Source organism: Cetorhinus maximus, chromosome 4 (assembly GCF_964194155.1).
Source record: "Cetorhinus maximus chromosome 4, sCetMax3.hap1.1, whole genome shotgun sequence".
Lineage (NCBI taxonomy): Eukaryota > Metazoa > Chordata > Chondrichthyes > Lamniformes > Cetorhinidae > Cetorhinus > Cetorhinus maximus.
Genome location: NC_135882.1, coordinates 159,681,512 through 159,702,378, shown reverse-complemented (window position 1 = coordinate 159,702,378; position 20,867 = coordinate 159,681,512). Strand labels below are relative to the sequence as shown.

Genomic DNA, 20,867 nt, shown 5'->3' with positions numbered 1-20,867 from the left:
ACTTTCTGAAGTTACTACAAGGCAATAATCTTTTGTTGAGCATTCCTTCCTTATCTTTGAAATGGCCATGGGCATGAAAAGACATAATCTGAAGACTTGTGCTCCAAATCTAGCTGTACTCCTAACCAAGTTACAATGCAGTTACATTACTAGCATCTACCCAACAATGTGGAAATTTACCCAGATTATGTCCCATCCGCAAAAAAAAAGCACAAATCTAATCTGGACAACTAGCACCACCTGCCAGTCTACTCTCAATTAACAAAGCTGATGTAAAGTGTTGCTGACAACACTATTAAGCTGCACTTGCACAGCAATAGCATGCTTGCCGGTGCTCAGCTGGATTCCATCAGGCACTCAACTCCAAACCTCATTACAACCTTGGTTCAAAAACATGGACAGAAGAATTGAATTCTAAATGTGGGGCGAGGAAAAATGCTCGACATGAAGCCTGCATTTTGAGTGAGTGCGCCATCAAGCAGCCTGAGTTAAGTTATTGGGAATGACATAGGGCTGTGGACAGAGCTCTAAACGAACACTGGGGGGTGAGGGTTCAGGTGAAGGGAGATTTAGAAATCCAAAGAGAAAGGTTGAGGCATCGGAGCAGTGTAGCAATGTGGTTAAAGACGAGCAGAATGGGACAGGAAGGACAGAGAGTTTAACAAAAATTGTAAAATAAGAAAGATAATTGCAGGAAATAGAGTTAAAAAAAGTTAAACTTAGTTCTTTATCTGAATGCACGAACCCTCTGCAATAAGATAGATGGCACAATTAGAGGTATATGATTTAAATCTAATCACCATCACAGAGATATGGTTACAAGGTGATCAAAGTGAGGAAATAAATATTCCAGGGTACACAATATTTTGGAAAAGACAGATGAAATGGCAAAGGAGGTGGGGTAGCCCTCATAGCAAAGGATTTCATAAGAACTTTGGAGAGAAAGGGTCTGGCCTCAGGAGATTATGAAGTAGAATCAGTATGGGTAGAAATTAGAAATAGCAAGAGTCAGAAATCACTGGTGTGAGTAGTTTATAGCCCCCCCCCACCCCCCACCCAACAGTAATTATAAAGCATTAGACAGAGCATTAAACAAGAAATCATTGGAACTTGTTAGAAAGGCAATGTAATAATTGTGTGGGACTTTAATCTTCATATAGACTGAGACAATCAAATTGGTAAGAGTGGTCTAGAAGATAAGTTTATGGAATTTTTTGTGACAGTTTCTTGGACCAATATATTTTGGAACCAACAGGGGATTTTTTTTAAAAATTCATTCACGGGATGTGGGCTTCACTGGCTGGGCCAGCATTTATTGCCCATCCCTACTGCTATCTTAGATCTAGTATTGTGTAATGAAACAGGGTTAATTAATAATATTGTAGTAAAAGATCCACAAGGAAATAGTGATCATAATAACATTGAATTCCAAGTTAAATTTGACGTGACAAACAAGAATCTTAAACTTAAACAAAGTCAATTACATAGGTTTGAGTGGAGAGCTGGCTAATGTCCAACAAAAATATTAGATTAAAAGAAGAGGCTTACAATATTGCAAAAACAGTAACAAATCTGAGAATTGGAGCTGTTTTAGAAACCAGCAAAGGGCAACCAAGAAGTTGATAAAAAGGGAAAAACAGAATGAGAATAAACTAGCTAGTGATATAAAAACAGATTGTAAGAGCTCTTATAAGTATATAAGGAAAAGAGTTATTAAAGTTACTGTTGGTCTGTTAGATTCAGAGACATTAGAAATCTTGGGGAAACGAGGAAATGACAGAAGTCCGTCTTCACAGTGGAAGCTCACCCCACAGCTTACCCTTCCACCTAGCTTGGTGTCATCAAACTTGGATACATTACTCTCTGTTTCTTCATCTAAGTAATTAATATAGATTGTAAATAGCTGACACCCCAGCGCTGACCCTTTATTGCAAGAGGATTTGAGTGCAGGAATAAAGAAGTCTTACTAGAGATGTACTAGGTTTTGGTGAGACCACATCTACAGTAGTGTGTGCAATTTTGGTCTCCATATTTAAAAGACACACTTGCATTGGAGGCAGTACAGCAAAGGTTCACTAAATTAGTCCCTGGGTGAAGGAACTGTCCTATGGCAAGAGGCCTTATGGTCTACAACTGCTCCTATTTCTTGTGTTCTTGTGAATCGGGGGTAACCTCCCCACTGGTTGGAGTCATGCCTAGCATAAAGGAAGATGGTTGTGGTTGTTGGGAGACCAATCAGCCACAAAACCTTGTTGCAGGAGTTCCTCAGATTCCTGCTTCATCAGTGACCTTCCCTCCATCATTTGGTCATAAGTGGGATGTTCACTGATGAGCAATTGTGACCCCTCAGATAATGAAGCAACTAGTTTGGTATGTAGCCAGACCTACACAATGGTCAGGCTTGGGTTGATAAGTGGCAAGTGACATTCACACAAGACAAGTGCCAGGAAATGACCACCTCCAACAAGAGAGATGTTCAACAGCATCACCATCACTGAATCTCCCACTATCAACATCCTCAGGTTGACCACTGAATTGGACCAGCTATACAAATATGTGGCTACAAGAGCAAGTCAGAAGCTGGGAATGCTGCAGCGAGTAGCTCACCTCCGCACTCACCAAAACCTGCCTAACATCAACAATGCACAAGTCAGAAATGTGATGGAAAACTCTTTGCCTGTCTGGATGAGTGCAGCTCCAATAACACTCAAGAGGCTCAACACCATCCAGGAACTAGGGATAGTTTAAGAAAGTTATAATTTGAGAGTGTTAGGAATGAGTTTTAGCTTTAAGTTTAATTTGTATTTCTGTCTGTGTTAAGAAAGGGAGAACTTGAGTTTTAGTATCACTTTAAAAGATGCCTGCATTTTAATGAGGTTTGCGACTCTTGAAGGGGAGTTAAAACAAACACGAGGTAGAAAAAACTGTGCTGTTGCCTAGCAACAGGGGTCCAAGAGAGAAAGGCCCCACGTGGACACAAAGAAACCAAAGCAGTTCAAGTTTAGTTGGTCATTTTGCTCTCAGGTGAAGGGAGCAGTTTAAGTCTCCCTCTTGCTGACATACTAGCAGACTGCTGAGGAGGATAAACCTAAGAATCTTAGATGAGTTGCTCTAAAGTTAAAGTAACAGTGAATGTCAAGTGAGTTCTGGATCTCAAGGTAGATACCAAGTTGCCAGCAGTCTACTAGGAGAGGGAACTGCAGGGGGCAGGTCTCAAAGGAAAAAGAAAAAGGCCCAAAAAGCCTGTTAAGTGAAGTTAAGAGTGAGGAGCAGAGAAAGGCTCCAAGCTTAAAGGGAGAAAGCTATAGGACGCAGGCTTGAAGCAAAATAGGCTTGCGAGAAGCCATAAGATCCAAGACGACAGCTGTAGGTCTGTAACATGATTATGGGCATGTGAAGCAGTAGTATTCTGTTGGCATGGCCGAGCATTTAAGGAAGAGTGCGTGGAAAACAAAACTTGAATGCACGTGGCGATCATGGGGAGATGAAACTCTGGAGGAGAGTTTGAAACTTTGAAGGTTGACCCTTGTGGAAGGCGCCTGAGAGAAAGCGTCGTTTGGGAGAAGATTGCAAAGCGAGTTCTTCGAGAATGGAGATTAGTTCCACCCGGGGATCTGACTTGTCCAGTATTAACATTAGCTGGGATCATCATAAGCTTTATAGGCACCCCATCCACCGCAACCACATAGTGACAGCAGTGTGTACCATCTACAAGGTGCACTGCAGCAACTGCAAAGACTCCTTTGACAGCACATTCCATACCTGTGACCTCTACCACCTAGACGTACATGAGTAGCAGAAGCATGGGGACACCATCACCTGCAATTTCTCCTTCAAGCCACACACTATGCTGGCTTGGAAATATATCACTATTTCCTTACTGTGGCTGGTCAAAATCCTGGAACTCCCTCCCTAACAGCACCATTGGTGTGCCTACACTACAAGGGCTGTAGCGTTTCTAGGTGGCTTACCACTTTTCAAGGACAATTAGAGATGGGCAATAAATACTCGCCTTGCCTGCGATGTTCGCATCCCATAAATGAATCAACTAAGAGAATGTACATGCCAAGAGAATTAATACTCCTTTAAATATTTTTCTTGGGTGCAGCACCTCATCACCCCGTATGGTTCTCCAGATGCCTACGTTTTCTTAATTCATTCATGGGATGCGGGCATTGCTGGCAAGGCCAGCATTTATGCCCACCCCTAATTGCCCTCGAGAAGATGGTGGTGAGCTGCCTTCTTGAACCGCTGCAGTCCATCTGGTGTAGGTACACCCACAGTTCTGTGAGGGAAGTAGTTCCAGGGTTTTGACAGAGCGACAGTGAAGGAACGGCGATATATTTCCAAGTCAGGATGGTGAGTGGCTTGGAGGGGAACTTCCAGGCGGTGGTGTTCCCATGCATCAGCTGCACTTGTCCTTTGACATGGTAGTGGTCGTGGGTTTGGGAGGTGCTGCCTAAGGAGCCTTAGTGAGTTCCTGCAGTGCATCTTGCAGATGGTACACACTGCTGCTACTGTGCGTCAGTGGTGGAGGGAGTAAACTGCCCAATATCTAGGTAGTTTGCAGTATGCCATGGAACAAAATCATACATTTCACTTATTGGTTACATCACAAATTCTCACATGATCACCCAAGACTCTGAAAGGCTCCAGAATAAACACTTCACTAAATTGTGGCTTAGGCTGCAACAGCCAAATTGATGGAATAGCAAATGGAGGAGTAAACAGAAGCATGACATGCAACATTTGCAGAACATGCTGGTTAACGATCCTTCCTCAGGGACAGAATTTTACGTTCGCCGCCCGCAATCGGCTCCACACGGCAATTTTAAGCTCCGCCCAGTGTAAGACGTGACAGTGGCAATTGCGAGAAGGGGCGGGTGGGAGAGGGGGTGGGAGCTCAATGTCCGCCGGGTCCAATGGCGACCCGGCGGCCGATTCAAAAGCTGCCGCAGCAGCCATGTGAAGGCTACCAGTGAAGCACACGCGCCTCGTCATGGAGCTCGTTATTGGTGAACAGAAAAGGCGGGAGGACAGGATAGTGGGGCAGTTGGCCTCACGTTTTTCTGATGAGTGTCTCGCTGCCCTCCTTGGGGAGGTCGCAGCATGGAGAGAGATCCTTGTCCCCAGAGACAGGAGGAGGCGGCCCCCCCACCTCGCCAAAAATGCCTGGGAGGAGGTGGCATCCAGGGTGAGCTCCCATGATGTGGTGAGGCGCACAAGGGTGCAGTCCCGTAAGCAGTTCAATGATCTCCTGTGATCGGGAAGGGTGAGTACCGTGTTGCCATGGGTCACTTACCACAGCAGCTAGGTGCCCATCCCTCATTGGTGAGCAGGGAGGTCCAAAGCGACCTCACGTTGGAGCACGAGCTGCTTGTCGTCTCTGCGGACTCCTCTCAGGAGCGCTCCGGTTGGTGGCAGCAGCTCCTCCACCCCTCTGCCAGTGACCATGGAATCCGATGAGGCTGCGGCGACTGGGGAGATGCCAGCCGTGGCACTGGCTGCTTCCTCCCAGGCAGGGCCAGTTCAGGCTCCATGGGCCAGAGGATGCCCGCCAAGGTCATCAAGGCCAACAGGACAGCAGAGTGAGCATGTTGTCTCCAATGCCAGTGCCATCAAGGGGGGAGCACCTAGAAGCAGCACCCGCAAACAAAAACTTAAAGCACCTTAAGCACAACACGGGCTTATCACTGGTGATATTTTTCCCCCCCCACTTTTACGTTAATTGTTATTTGGTGTGATGGACAACACCGATCAATTTCATTTGTATTATGTATGCCAGGCGCCACATCATTAAATGTGTTTCTGCTCAAGCCTCTGGGTGCTTCATTAGTTCTGCAGGTGCAGGGTAGCCCACGATGTTATGAGTGACTTGTTTGCCATTGAACTTTATCAAAATGGCACATGGTGCATGTTGTTCACCAAGAAAACGTTCCTGTCAGGTTTCGAGTATGGAGCCTGCAGCCCTGGCATGTGGTGGCGGTTCTTATTTGGTAGGCTAGCTGAAGGAGCGTTGGATCAAAGCATCCCAGGTGTCCTTGCCTCCCTGGAGGTTGCCCAGGTCAGCGCCTATTCTCGCAGCATCCTCCTGACTGTACTCGAGTTTTGACTTACTACTGGACTCATCATCTGTTGCCAGAGCAGCTGTGTCAACATCATCTTCCTCCACTGCATCCCCCCCTTTCCAGTGCCAGATTGCGGAGAGCGCAGCATGCAACCACTATCAGTGACACATGATCTGGGGCGTATTGCAGTGCGCCCCCTGAATGGTCCAGGCATCAGAAGCGCATCTTGAGAAGACCTCTGGTTCTCTCTGCCACCGCCCTTGTGGAGGCATAACTCCTATTGTACCGCTGCTCGGCCTCTGTTCTTGGACAGCAGAGAGGCGTCATGAGCCACCTTTTGAGGGGATAGCTCTCGTCAACCAGCAACCATCCATCCAGTTGTGCTGGAGCATTGAAGAGCCTCGGCACCTACAAGTGTCATGGGAACCTCCTGGATACCTTGCACTGACTTCCAGAATCTGCATCCTATGGTCAAACACCATCTGCATGTTCATCGAGTGGATCCTTTCCTGTTGACTAAGGCACCGGGCTCACCTGCTGGCACCTTGATGGCCACATGTGTGCAGTCGTTTGCACCCTGGGTGTGGAGGAAGCCAGCAATCGCTGCGAAGCCTCTGGCTCACTGTGCCTGTCTGCCCTTGTCCGCGCAAAAGTGAATGAAAGTCAATGCATGTCTGAACAGAGCGCCTGTCACCAGCTTGACAAAACCGTGGACAGCTGATTGGGAGGCACCACAAAGATCACCCACTGACCCCTGGAAAGAGCCGGAGGCATAAAAGTTGAGGGCCACTGTGACCTTCAGAGCCACTGGCATGGGGGTAGCTCAGGGCCGATCATCTGACAGATGGATGCCACTGTCTCCCTTCAGAGCCGGAGCCTCCTTCGGCATTGCACCTCAGACATATTGAGGTAGCTGCATCGCCGCCTGTAAGCCCTGGCAGGATAGTGGCATCTTCTGTGGCCCCTTCTGCCTTGGACTTCTTGTTGGTCCTGCACCCCTTGTGCCTGCGCCTGTCCTCCCACGGGTCACTCCCATGAAGGCCGAATAGGACCCCTGGCCTCCTCCCCCTTCTGGCCCTCTCTTCCTACTCAGAGGAGCTGCCCAGGGTAAAGGAAAGCTGTCTGATACCTGGAAGGACCCAAGTGGACGACTCCTCTGGCATCCTGAACTGAAGCCTCTTATTTCTGTCAAAGCAGCTCTGAAGCGAAATGAAGATGTCCTGTTCACACAAGCAAGCAGCAGCAACTTATAAGCTAAAGTACAAACAACTCGCATTAGCAAGCCCACTCACCCCTCTTATCCCGACCGTGGATGAGGTTTTTAAAAATATGGCCTACCCGTTTGCCCATTGTGCCCATGCGACGCCCTGAAAATCGCATGGGCTACGTAAACGCCGAGATAATTGGTGCCTCGAGGGCCTTAACTGGCCCATTAATTAATGGCGAGCGCGCCTCCATGTTCATCGCTCGCCCGCCTAGCAAAATATCGTGAGGGTGCAAGGTGACATCTTCACGTGTCATATTACACTCGGGCATGTCGGGAGGCCAGGAGTGCTTTCCCCACACCCATATGAATTCCTTGCACTGAACCTTACCATTCTACCCCTCCCCATAGAGAGTCCTCCATTCCCTCCCAGTACTTTCGTGCCCATATTCATGGGTCCTCAGCAGTGCCTGACCCCTGAATTGACTCCCGCCACAAGTAGCGAGATCATTTTCACCAGCTTCGGGCAGAAGATATTGTTTGAATGCACTGTGAGCCTAATTAAAATATCCGGGGTTTTAGATTCCAGGGGTGTCAGTGGCTTTCCATCTCTTGCATGCTTAATTCCCATCTGGAGTGAAAATTGGCCCATTTGTCCCTGGATAGACTGTCAAAATTGACCAATTTTATCTCAGAACACAGAAGCCATTTACACATTGAAACTTGCCATGAATTCCACTGTGATAATCTACAACCTAGTAGTAATTAGAATTACGATACCAATACCATCTGCTTGGGTTAAGATAGAAAAGATGATGAATGGGGCATTTCTATACATTGAGGGCAGCATAGTTTGCTACTAATATGTTCCTTGAAAAGCCGTAGAGCTAGTCGTAAGTATTAAAAGGTCCAGTGATTTTGGCTTTATGGTCCCTGAAAATGGACACCATCCTGTGAGGAAGAAATCATTCAGCAGAGTAGCATAAATAGCAAACTTTTCAGCCATAATCTGTTTGATGCATCGGTAATGATATCGAAAGATACAAAGGGATTAAATACTCAAGACGAGGAGGATGAGCAAAATTGTTCATTAGAAGATCAGACTGTAAGTATCATCAGAAGGAATACAAAAATTCTTTTGGCTATGGAAGAGATGACAATACTTGAGACTAAACAGATCAGCTTGGTAACATTATTCAGAGACTAAGCAATCTTAAGTGCTTTCTTTAAATCAGTTTTCATATGAAGATTGAACGAATTTCTCAACTTGTCCTTTTAGTTCAGACATTTATTATATTCACATTATAATGCCTTTTTTCCCCCATAAGTAGGAAACTCAGAGCACCTAAACCAAATCTAAGGATACTTCCAAGAAAATTACTAAGTAAACAACAAAGGTATGGTTGGTATTTTGGGGCCTTGATAAATAAATGGATAAATCCAAGGGTAGGAAAATTGCAATTGTCATCCTTAACCTTAAAAGGAATGAACCTAAAATTTCAAACTGATGAGTCTAAATTTTCTAGTGTGGAAAAACATGGACGCATTTTTTTTAAAGGAATGCTACTGAACATTCCAGAAAGAATGCAGGTCTCATTCAACATGGATTGACTGGATTTGAACTACCAAAATTAATTAATAATTATCCAGTAATTTAGTTTGATTTTCAGAAGCTTCTATTAAGTTGTACTTTGGAGTCTTTTAAAAGCCGAGTTAAAAAGTGGTCTGCCAATAGAAAACAATAAAAGATGCTCTGAATGATGAAACTATAAATGGTTCTTAGAGAAGGCTAATTCTAACATTGTTAGAAGTGGTGATCAATTTTTTAAAAATTCATTCATGGATGTGGGCATCGCTGGCTAGGCCAGCATTTGTTGCCCTTCCCTAATTGTCCTTGAGAAGGTGGTAGTGAGCTGCCTTCCTGAACCGCTGCAGTCCATGTGGTGCAGGTACATCCACAGTGCTGTTAGGGAGGGAGTTCCAGGATTTGGACCCAACAACAATGAAGGAACAGCGATATATTTACAAGTCAGGATAGTGTGTGGCTTGGAGGAGAACTTCCAGATGGTGGTGTTCCCATCTATCGGCTGCCCTTGTCCTTGTAGATGGTAGCTGTCATGGGTTTGGAAGGTGCTGTCTAAGGAGCCTTGGTGAGTTTCTGCAGTACATCTTGAAGAACAGTTTTTAGCATTCAAGGTGATCTTGACAAATTAAGTTAGATGTGCCAGGAAATGACATGAATTTTAATGAGAGCATAAATATAAAATAATGTATATTGAAACATACATCAGCTGGGAGGCTGCAAATGAGCAAGGCCATCAGTTTTTGTTAAATGCTCCATCTAGTGAGCTAGCTGGAAGCTACAGAATCTTTCCTAATGAGGATTATGGGCTTAAATTTGGGAATTGGGAAGAATTTGTAAAAATAAATCACTAAATAAAATTAGCCAAACTTTCTGAAGTACTCAAAACAGAAGCTGAGCAAGCTACTTTAAATAAAATAGGTTTTACAAATCACTAGTGCTGGCCATTGTAGCAAATGCAGTAAATACTTTTGCTCTCAAGTCCTTTTGATAAAATGTAATACTTACTACTGCTTCCATGTCTGCAACGCCAGGAGGAGCATAGACTGTCTGTACCATAAATTTGTGTTTGCTTTTCTCATTGGGGTCATAGTCAAACGGCTGTAACATTACTGGAGAGGGAAAATAGAAGTGTTAGTTTTGAGAAGGCCAAGGGTCGGTCCTTAAAGTTAACATTTGAAAACCTTAAGTGCATGAAGTAACTATGCCACCCCCCCTCCCGAGTTAGTTTGAAGTACTATTTGGGCAAATAGTTATGATAGCTGAAGTAGCTGCCAGGTTCTGGTGTTGTCATTAAGTCATCAGTCTGGATACCTGTAAGTGGTGTATTGATGCCCTTCATCTAAAAATATACCAACATTAGTGCTGAGTCCACAAAGAGCTGGTAGTAGGAATCAGATGAGGTTTTGTGAGCAACTACAACCCAGTACTTTAAGTTTCAATTCTCATTTTCTGCCAGGCTTAAACAAGTAAAAGGTTGAAACCGGCACTCAAATTCAGCATTCAAGCTGGTTACACAGTGCCATCCAGTGGCAAGCAGCAATCTGAAGATCAAAAATACACATAAAACATTTTCTTTGCTGGTTCGAAATAAGTAAAAATGTCTCAAACTTTACAATATCCATGGAATAGAAGACCACTGGAAGATGTTCCACACACACACACACACACACACAGGCGAGTAACTGAAAATGCTGGAATAGACAGCAAATCAGTAATCATATATAATGGCAAAAGGCATATTCAACCTTCCATATGCAGAAGGGCCCACACAACAAATGGTGAATCCGTCAGTTTTCCTTGGAGTTGTGATTGATGCCATGCATTTCAGCATTTTGTGTTCTTATTTCAGATTTTCAGTTTCTCATCATCAGGCTTAGATTAACTGCTATTTTCTCAATAACACATTTTAATACAACTGTTTGGAAACTTATACCAGTGCACATTGAACTTAATTACAATTCTACATTCAGAAAGGACAAATTTTGTCTTCTCCATATGGAAAACCTGATTTTCACACAAAAATTAGAACCAAACTGACACAAAACTAGTAATCTCAAAGGTTGGACACAAAACACAAGGGTAGGTTAGTAAAGAGTATTGAGAGGACAAAATTTCAAACTAAGTGAAGATTTAAGAGAGGTGATGCAGAAAGAGTTGTAGGAAGAAAAGAGGAGGATTCGGGAAGCTCATGTGGAAGTGAGCTTGTGAAGATCTGTAGGTCATTAAAAAAGACACATGAGCAAAAGTTAAATCATCAACAATTACAAATATATTGAACGTGTTATTTTTGTATGATCTAAAGCCCTCAATCATTCAACAATTGTATTCTCTATTGCTACTACCAATGTTTATTTTACTAAATCGGTTTGATAGTTTTTAGCTTAAACCACAATAGTCTGTGAGAATGTTTATTCGCATACTTTCCATTGTGAGAATGTTTATTCGCCTGCTTTCCAAAGTCCAGAAGATCATAAGAGTACTTGGATCATATGCAGAAAGTTAACAAGTGATAAATGTTGCTTTTTGATACCAATACAACACCATATTGTGAGATACTGTGCATGTTAAATTACACTAGTTCATAGAGATTCACCTACAGCAGTGGTCTTTGGCACAGAGCAGGAGACAAATATCTATGTAAAGCTTAACATACCAGTCTGTCTTATTAATTAAGGACCATAATTATAATAGAAGGGTTTATTGATGGTGCTAAGTTATAGTCTGTCTGGATTGAGCTATGAAATGAAGGATGTTTTTAGGAGATGGGAAGTACTCTATAGACCAATAAATGAGGGATCAACATTCAAGGATGATATCAGTAGGAAAATTTAAGGATTGATTATCATATATCAAATGTATTATAAGGGTATCAGCTGTGATTGAGATGACAAAGGTTTATAGCCAACAAAGGAAGAATGAAAAGCAAGATTTGTTTCAGAGTAAACAAGCAGGACAAAAAAGCAACATGAAGATACAAGAACAGTTGGGAAATAATGTCCATAAGCTAATTAGGTTCACAAGAAAAAATTGTTAAGATAAAGGTTCCAGATTTTAAGTACATGAGTACACAAAGAGGGGATATGGCCACTTAAGATAAAGGGGCACCATTTTACAGTTGATTAGAAAGGAATGGTAGAAATGCTCAATAAGTATTTTGGTTCAGGTTTTTAAAGAAAATACAAAAGTAAAATTGAGGCTGCATGAATAGCAAAGGAGGTAGAAGTGAAAGATTCAAAATGGTGCTGCATTAAAAAAAGTAAAGCAACCACAAGTGCAAGTACCCAGCCCCAGGTGGCTCTCATCCCAGAATATTAGAGGGTCAGGAGGCCATAATGGATGTACTAACCAAAATTTTCCAAAAAGTGCATAGGCAGTAAATGTTGCCCCATGTGCAAAAGAAAAAGCCAGGAAATTACAGGTCAGATACTCTCTTACCTAGCTGTCACAAAATTTCTAGAACCTACATTGCAGAGTGAAATTAGAGAGCACTTAAATAAGGCTTAGTCAGGAACTGGGTCGATGTGTTTGAACATGACTAGTCAAGCTTGACAAATTGAACTTTTGTAAAGAAGCTGTTTATGAAGAGACACAAAGTCCTCCTTACTAACATCTGGGGCTTGTGCCAAAATTGGGGCAGCTATCTCACACAAACTAGTCAAGCAACCTAGTCATACTCACAGAACCATACCTTCCCTAACAGCACTGTAGGTGTACCTACATCACAGGGAATGCAGCAGTTCAAGGCGGCAACTCACCACCACTTTCTCAAGGCAATTAGGAATGGGCAATAAATGCTGGCCAAGCCTGCAATGCTCTCATCCAGTAAAATTTTTAAAAAGGTGGTTATGAATTTGAGTCTGTCACATGTAAGCACTCCGGTTTAATGGTGTAAATCCCTCCCTTCAGCAACCAGAAACCTTCTAAAGATGAAAACTCCTGCTACCCTATATATGAACTATACGACCGTTATGGCACAGAAAAGGGCCATTCAGCTCATCGTGTCTGTGCTGGCCGAAGAAGAAAACATAAAAAACTATCTGCCCCTTCTAATCCCACCAACAGACACCTGATCCGTAGACTTGCAGGATACAACACTTCAGCTGCAGATCCAGGAGCTTTGTAAATGAGTTCAGGGCTCTGTCTCCACCACCAAACCAAGCTGCGAATTCCAGACTCCCATCACCCTCTGGGTGAAGAACATTTTCCTCATGTCTCCTCTAATCCTTCTACCAATCACCTTAAATATGTGCCACCTGGTAATTGGCCTCTCTGCTAAGGGAAATGGATCTTTCTTGTCCACTCTACCTAGGCCCCTCATAATCTTGTACACCTCAATTAAGGTGTACTGAATGTGGTAGCAGGATGCAGGAGTTTAATAATAAAACTTCTTTGCGACATAGACCGAATCTCCATGCCTTGAGCACAGGCATTCCTTTAACAAAAACAGAAATACTCAGCAGGACAAGCAGTATGAATGGAGAGGCAGATAATTTCAGGTTTTAGGCATGATAAACACCATTTTCACAGGATCACAGAAGCACACAGTGCAGAAGAGGCCCTTCAGCCCATTGAGTCTGCACCGGCACGTGAGAAACACCTGCCTACCTAATTTAAAAAGGAAAAGAACAAAGAGGTGGGTCAGAGAATACTGCACCCCTGCTCCTCTCACCCCAGGCATATTATCATCTTCTTGCTTTATTGCTACTTTAGTTGCTGCTCATCAACAATATCCTGAGTCAAAATCCTGGAACTCCCTTCCGAGCAGCAGTATGTGTATCTACACCACATGGACTGCAGGGGTTCAAGAAGGCAGCTCACCACCACCTTCTCAAGATCAACTAGGGATGGGCAATAAATGCTGGCACAGCCAGCGACACCCATATCTGTAATGAATTAAAAAAAAAAATCCCCCAGTTGTAGATCAAAAACTTTATAACTGACCTGCTGTGCATTTTCAGCATTTCCTGCTTATCTTTCAGATTTACAACACCTGCAGTAATTGCTTTTTGTATTCCTTTAATCTTTCTGAAATTCTTTCGAGTTATCAACAGTCACAGATTGCAACTCTTTCGAGTACAATCACAGTTCTTGGTTTCCGGGAGTGGGACATGAACCCACAACCCTCTGATTCAAAGGCGAGGGTGCTATGAACTGAGCCACAGCTGACACCTCTTAATCTTTCTGAAACTCTTTCAAGTTATCAACAGTCACAGATTGCAACTCTTTCGAGTACAATCACAGTTCTTGGTTTCCGGGAGTGGGACATGAACCCACAACCCTCTGATTCAAAGGCGAGGGTGCTATGAACTGAGCCACAGCTGACACCTCTTAATCTTTCTGAAACTCTTTCGAGTTATCAACAGTCAAAGATTGCAACTCTTTCGAGTACAATCACAGTTCTTGGTTTCCGGGAGTGGGACATGAACCCACAACCCTCTGATTCAAAGGCGAGGGTGCTATGAACTGAGCCACAGCTGACACCTCTTAATCTTTCTGAAACTCTTTCGAGTTATCAACAGTCACAGAGTGCAACTCTTTCGAGTACAATCACAGTTCTTGGTTTCCGGGAGTGGGACATGAACCCACAACCCTCTGATTCAAAGGCGAGGGTGCTATGAACTGAGCCACAGCTGACACCTCTTAATCTTTCTGAAACTCTTTCAAGTTATCAACAGTCACAGATTGCAACTCTTTCGAGTACAATCACAGTTCTTGGTTTCCGGGAGTGGGACATGAACCCACAACCCTCTGATTCAAAGGCGAGGGTGCTATGAACTGAGCCACAGCTGACACCTCTTAATCTTTCTGAAACTCTTTCGAGTTATCAACAGTCAAAGATTGCAACTCTTTCGAGTACAATCACAGTTCTTGGTTTCCGGGAGTGGGACATGAACCCACAACCCTCTGATTCAAAGGCGAGGGTGCTATGAACTGAGCCACAGCTGACACCTCTTAATCTTTCTGAAACTCTTTCGAGTTATCAACAGTCACAGAGTGCAACTCTTTCGAGTACAATCACAGTTCTTGGTTTCCGGGAGTGGGACATGAACCCACAACCCTCTGATTCAAAGGCGAGGGTGCTATGAACTGAGCCACAGCTGACACCTCTTAATCTTTCTGAATGTCTTATATCCCATGCCTCCTTCAAACTCTTTCGAGTTATCAACAGTCACAGATTGCAACTCTTTCGAGTACAATCACAGTTCTTGGTTTTCCGGGAGTGGGACATGAACCCACAACCCTCTGATTCAAAGGCAAGGGTGCTATGAACTGAGCCACAGCTGACACCTCTTAATCTTTCTGAAGGTGGACTGAATTAACGCTGGCCATGATCTGGTTTATTTCATAAGCTACTTTATTTCACAACTGGTAAAACATATGGAGTATGATGAAAGTGACAGCAACCAACTTCTGAATGCGTATCTTACACATTTAAGTAACACACTTATTCCATGCCGACTTGGTGAATTTTACACTTTAAATAAAAACGTCAACTCCTTATCCAGGGCAAGACATTCCAACCTGCTTCTGCCTAAGCCCTGATTGCAGCCTTTTAGCTGCCTTGCTTGGCTGATTTTGAATGTCTGTATAGATTCTTAAAAATCCCCAAAAGACTCAGATCACAGAAATATCGTGAATATGAAAATGCAAAACGTCTACTAAATAACCAGCCATGAATGACAAACAGGTTTTATTTGATCTGTGCGGAACAGCTGCTTATCCAGCATTTAAACCTTGAGATTTTTTACACCCTAATCAAATAATCAGGTTCTTAAATCATCTAGAACTATTGCCAGAAATTGGTCTCCAATGAATGGTAAAGACTTTCATAGTAGTTACACATTCACTTTCCAGGCCAAGCTGCCACATGACCTCATGCTACACAGGCATTTCTCTACAAATATGTCAGCTTAAGATCTCTTGTTCTTCTGCCTCACCTGGATTCTGTTTCTTGGTCTCATCAGCTTCAAATTCATGCAGTTCGCTCCTCTTCTAATCTACACAGTTCTTATTCTTTCCTTAACTCAGGCTCACTTTCTCAACTAGAACTTCAACTACTAAAGTATTCACTCCAGCTGAAACCTACTCCCCTTTTTTCTTCTGCCATCAAATTTGGCAACTCAATAACTGCTTCTTTTGATTTGGGTTACATTTTTAGTTCCTGTTCCACTCACTTTTAAATATTTTGTATTACCTTCATCACTGACTTAACTCAGGTACTTGCCACTGATTGGTGCAAATTCACTTAAACAGCTACTCTAATCAGGTTCAGTGTCAGTCAACACTAGAGGTGTCAGCTGTGGCTCAGTTCATAGCACCCTCGCCTTTGAATCAGAAGGTTGTGGGTTCATGTCCCACTCCCGGAAACCAAGAACTGTGAATGTACTCAAAAGAGTTACAATCTGTGACTGTTGATAACTCGAAAGAGTTTCAAAATAGTGTCAGTCAACACTAAGAAATTTGTCAATTCAGATGCTAAATGTCTCCCAAATGACCATAAATTAACTGAAAGATCAATGCTTGGCATCTTGCAGAACAAGTATTCCACAATTAAATCAGCTCTCCTGCTTATAGATGACCAACTCAGCATGGGGCTGGTGAGGAAACTATTCCCTTTCAAGCAAATTACTGCCCAAAATACCAAAAAAACACATTTAAGTTCCAGTTACAGTCTTTCACATGGGGGAAAAAACCCATTAGGTTCCTGAATTATGACCATATAAAAGACTGATGGAAATGAAGGCAAGTGATCTTGATGGGAATGTAGCTGGACGGATACAAAGCAGAGTACCAATAAATGGATGTCTTTGGGTTGGAGATAATCACAAGTGAGCATAACACCTTAATTCAATCATCCAGAAGTGTTCTCCAACATCAAAATGATGTGGCACTGAACTAGTTATCCCCTTCGCCGCTTGCGCGGCGTTCTCTTCATGCACTCCAGCTAACCCTTGACCCCATCCGACCCAGTGTAGAAACGCACCCTGGGAGGCTTCTTAGTCAAACAAACAAACTTTACTTCGACAAGAGGTCTGTGGATACTTGTATCTAGCCAGCCCCTCAAACAACCATTTTCTAGGAAACTCCTCCCCTGGAATTTATTCCCCCACGCTAGCTACACATTGGTTAAACAAATCGTGTGGCTCCCTATTCAGTCAAACTGATCTTAAAGTGACAGCCATCACACCCATCCGAGCCCAAACTACCCTACCCAAAATCCAGCACAGCCTCGGGCCCGAAGTTACCAGTTTTGAGACACTGTACCTGGCACTTTACATGTTAAATTTAGTCAGTCATTGTTCTGTTCACCTATACCTTCAATCTGACTTAATTCTTTAATTTCTGAGCTGCCTCATTTATTCCACTGACCCTAACTCATGAACAGGCCCAAGGCCGTCACTTTCGGCCCTGAAATGCACCCGGTCTACCTTAGGTTACCCTGAAAGGGCAAAGTATCTCAAAAATTTGAGCGACAGGTGAAGTTACTGTTTCATGCTGCTACGATGCAGTAGCAACACAAGTGGTATTTGCCACGAACAGGATGCTGCCATCAAGCCAAAAAGACATTCTGCCTATCACACAAATGAGTAATGTGATATATGAATTTCAGTGCCAGTGCAATGCTTGGTATGTCGGTTGCACATCCCAAAGACTGGCGGATCATATCAAACAGCATGTCCCAGCTGCTGGTCGCAATGAGCAGAATAAAGGCCGTACCCAACCAGCCAGTGCTTGCAAAACTCCAAACAGTGTCCAACACGAGATGTGATTCCACGATTGGACGACGTTTGCTAAATAATTCTCAGTGCCTTGAGAATTACACTGACAACCAATTTAAGATTGTCAGTTGGACTCTCAGTGTGGCGCATGTGTGTGTACTGGAAGCTACATTTATTAGTACTGAAGGCCCTATTCTCGGCAAACAGAAAGAACATGTACACACACTGTGCCTGTTTCAGCTGAACAAAGTAAGTGACAGCCATTCGCTGACTCATTCCTCAGGACAATGCCTTGACCAATTAGGGTCAAGGTGCTTGGTTTAAATTTCAAACAATGCTTTGCAGTTAACTGTTAGTGACCATCAACTGGTGTATTCTCCATGGCAATGCCTCTACCAGAGTCCACTTGCCAACCAATCAGCACTCTATTCTCAGAGTACAAATTGCTGTTTTCCCTTTGTATTGGTATTCTTGAAGCATCCAAAAAGCTTCAACATGTTTCTTTTTTCAGCAATGGCCTTAATTTAGTATTGCCTCCACTCCAATCACTGATTATGATACAAAATAGAAACAGCAATGATTCGAACACCATGCTGATTCATTTCACTCAGCACCACTGCCACCCTTCATCCCACCACATCCCTCAACTCCTCCAACCAGGACAGATAATCTTCCCTCCTGTCAAGAAATTTATTGAATATTTTAGAAATCTTATGAAGAAAGCTTCCATAACAGCTTGCTGTCTGGAAAACACAGGACAGGACAGTTATCTCTGTCAAGAATATGGTTCAAACACAGACATTCCTGATGAGGTTGGATTTCATGACCTATACATAAACCAACTGTCTAAGTTAAAAGGTTAAAAAAAGGCTTGTGAGAGGACAAGAAATGACATTCAAGAGGGAAGAGTTTTGTTCATAGTGATCTATGCTGGCTCTATGCAGATCTATGCAGTCCTCACCATGCAGAAAAAGACCAGGAAGGGGCTTCCTAACATCTCAGCCAGCGCAAGATGACAAAGAACAAAGAGAGAAGAGGCCCAGGCAAATAAACAAACAAGAGACTGCCACCTTCAGCTGTAGAAATCAACTACATCCACTCGTCTATTCTCCAGGATCAGTAAACCGCTTTCACCTGTCACGCATTGCATGCTTTTTCTATCCATTTAGCTTATGCACCACATTTAAACCGTTGCTTCCTAATAAACTACTTAATAAATTACTTTATCATACAAATTCAACCCTCTTTTTTGGGTAATCTGAGATTCCTAAGCCCAAACCTTACGCTCCTGATAAATAATTGTGTTATTTTACATTAAATAAAAGACTAATGGACCTATAGTTGACTGCATGTTTATCACCTCTTTTGAATACAAGTACCACAGTCACTCAGTTTCTAATCTACTGATAACTTCCAGTTTCAATCAATTTCCTCATGACATCCAGGTCTCAAATCTCTTCACTGGTCTCTCTCAGCGATACCACCTTTTTTAGGATTTCCAATTTATTTATATCAAAGTGATAAATTTTACTAGGGTAAGTTTGCTTGGGAAAGAGGTATTGCTCCCATATAGCCCTCATGAATATTGCAAGGAAATCATTTATAACATTTATTATTTTGTGCTAATCCTGAATTTTAAGCCTGTTACTCATATAATGGTTTTCATCTCTTCTCTGACTGCCCAGTTACACTTGTAGTATTGGAGTTACATTTATCTACTTACGATTTGATTTTTCTTCAGTACCCTTTTGTTGCCGCTCACAATACTTTCAATGTGCTTCTTCATTCTCATGAGAGAATATCTTCCCTTTCTTTTCAGGGTTAGTAGAGGTTAATTTCCACTTATTAATTTTAATTTCTATGTTTAACCATTTACGGTCATGTTTGTTTGGTCTGAGCTTGTTGAATATTTTCAGCACCTATTTGTCCGGCATTATACCTTTAAAGGCATTCCACCTCTTGTCTCCTGGAGTCTTGTTAAGCAGCCTCCAATCATTTATTTTAGTTGTTTTATCAATTTAATTGGGATAAGCCTTTTTAAAAAATTATATATCTGGCTTCCAGTCTTGGGGTATTTCCAACTTCTGGAACTGTAATTCCTGTCCCAACTTTCATCCTTTCAATAGTTTGTCTTTCCTATTAATGGGGTGGCTGGAAAGACAATGTCCATCTCAAGCCTAAGGACATTAAATTATTGAATGAATACAGTGAAGCTTTAATAGAATGACAGCAACTATCAGGCGCTATAGTTATTTAGAGACATTCAAAATATTGTTTGCTGTCCCTGCAATCTGTGCTAAACAGAAGGTTCGGGACTCCGGGTTTGAACAGAAGCTTCCTGATTTGCAAATCAGTAACTAGAGGCAGAGATTCATGATACCACAAGGGCCAAGAAGAAAGAAGTTGAGAGTTTTATTTTAAACACAAGAAGGATTGTTGTGAGAATACGGTCTGCCTTGCCATAAATTTGATGCACCAACTATTTAAAAAGGAAATCAGATATTAGAAAAGTATAAAAGGAGGGAGAAAGCAGGAAAATTAGATGAAAGTGGATAATTCCAGTTGACTAACTAATACAAACATAAGGGGTGAAATGGCCTCTATCTAGGGGAGAGTGGGGGTTTTGGGGTGGGGCAGGGGGGGCACACCAAGGGAGAGAATAGGAATGGCAGGAAAAAAGACAACAAATACATTTATATAGTACCTTTGCCTTTCATGACATCAAGACATCCAAAACTACTTCAGTCAACTAAGTTGTTTTGAACTCTCACTGTTGCAATGAAATCAAGAAATACTATTGTAGCAGCTGCTTTGGGGAAATGGTGCTAAGTTCAATTGTAAATAAGTGCTTCCCTAAAAAATAAATATCATATTCCAGGGCACAATTATGTGGATGTTTCTTTATTATGAGCATTCTAGCCAAGTCAACTGTGTCTCACTGACATCTGCACATTAAAGCAGCACTCCATGCACAGTGTGCATGACTGTCACACATATCTTGGTGTAACTTTGCAAATACGAATGCAAGATTAGCTTTTACTCACCCGACTGGAATGCTGGGTTTTGGATTTCCTGAGAGTAAGCATATAACTTAATGGCTAGTCCCAAGAGAATTTATGTATCTGTCATCTCTACGAGATTGTCTGTGTATGCCCAGTTGCAGAAATTTCACTCGTCTGTAGTAACCACATGACTGTTAAATATTTATCATATGGCTGCATTTACCAAGGAAATGCAAGCCGCCCAAGTAACTCCCCCAATTTACTATTTCACACTCAGCCGAGGCCTAT

At 42.7% G+C, this 20,867-nt stretch overlaps 1 protein-coding gene across 1 annotated transcript in view; it reads right to left on the bottom strand.

The window, feature by feature from the left end:
- The window catches only part of LOC144679986 (vesicle-associated membrane protein-associated protein A-like), a 108,919-nt gene that overhangs the window by 17,485 nt on the left and 70,567 nt on the right, over positions 1-20,867 (bottom strand). Inside the window, exon 3 of the mRNA XM_078541047.1 lies at positions 9,863-9,966. Coding sequence (XP_078397173.1) covers positions 9,863-9,966 — 104 coding nt within the window. The remainder of the gene's footprint in view (positions 1-9,862; positions 9,967-20,867) is intronic.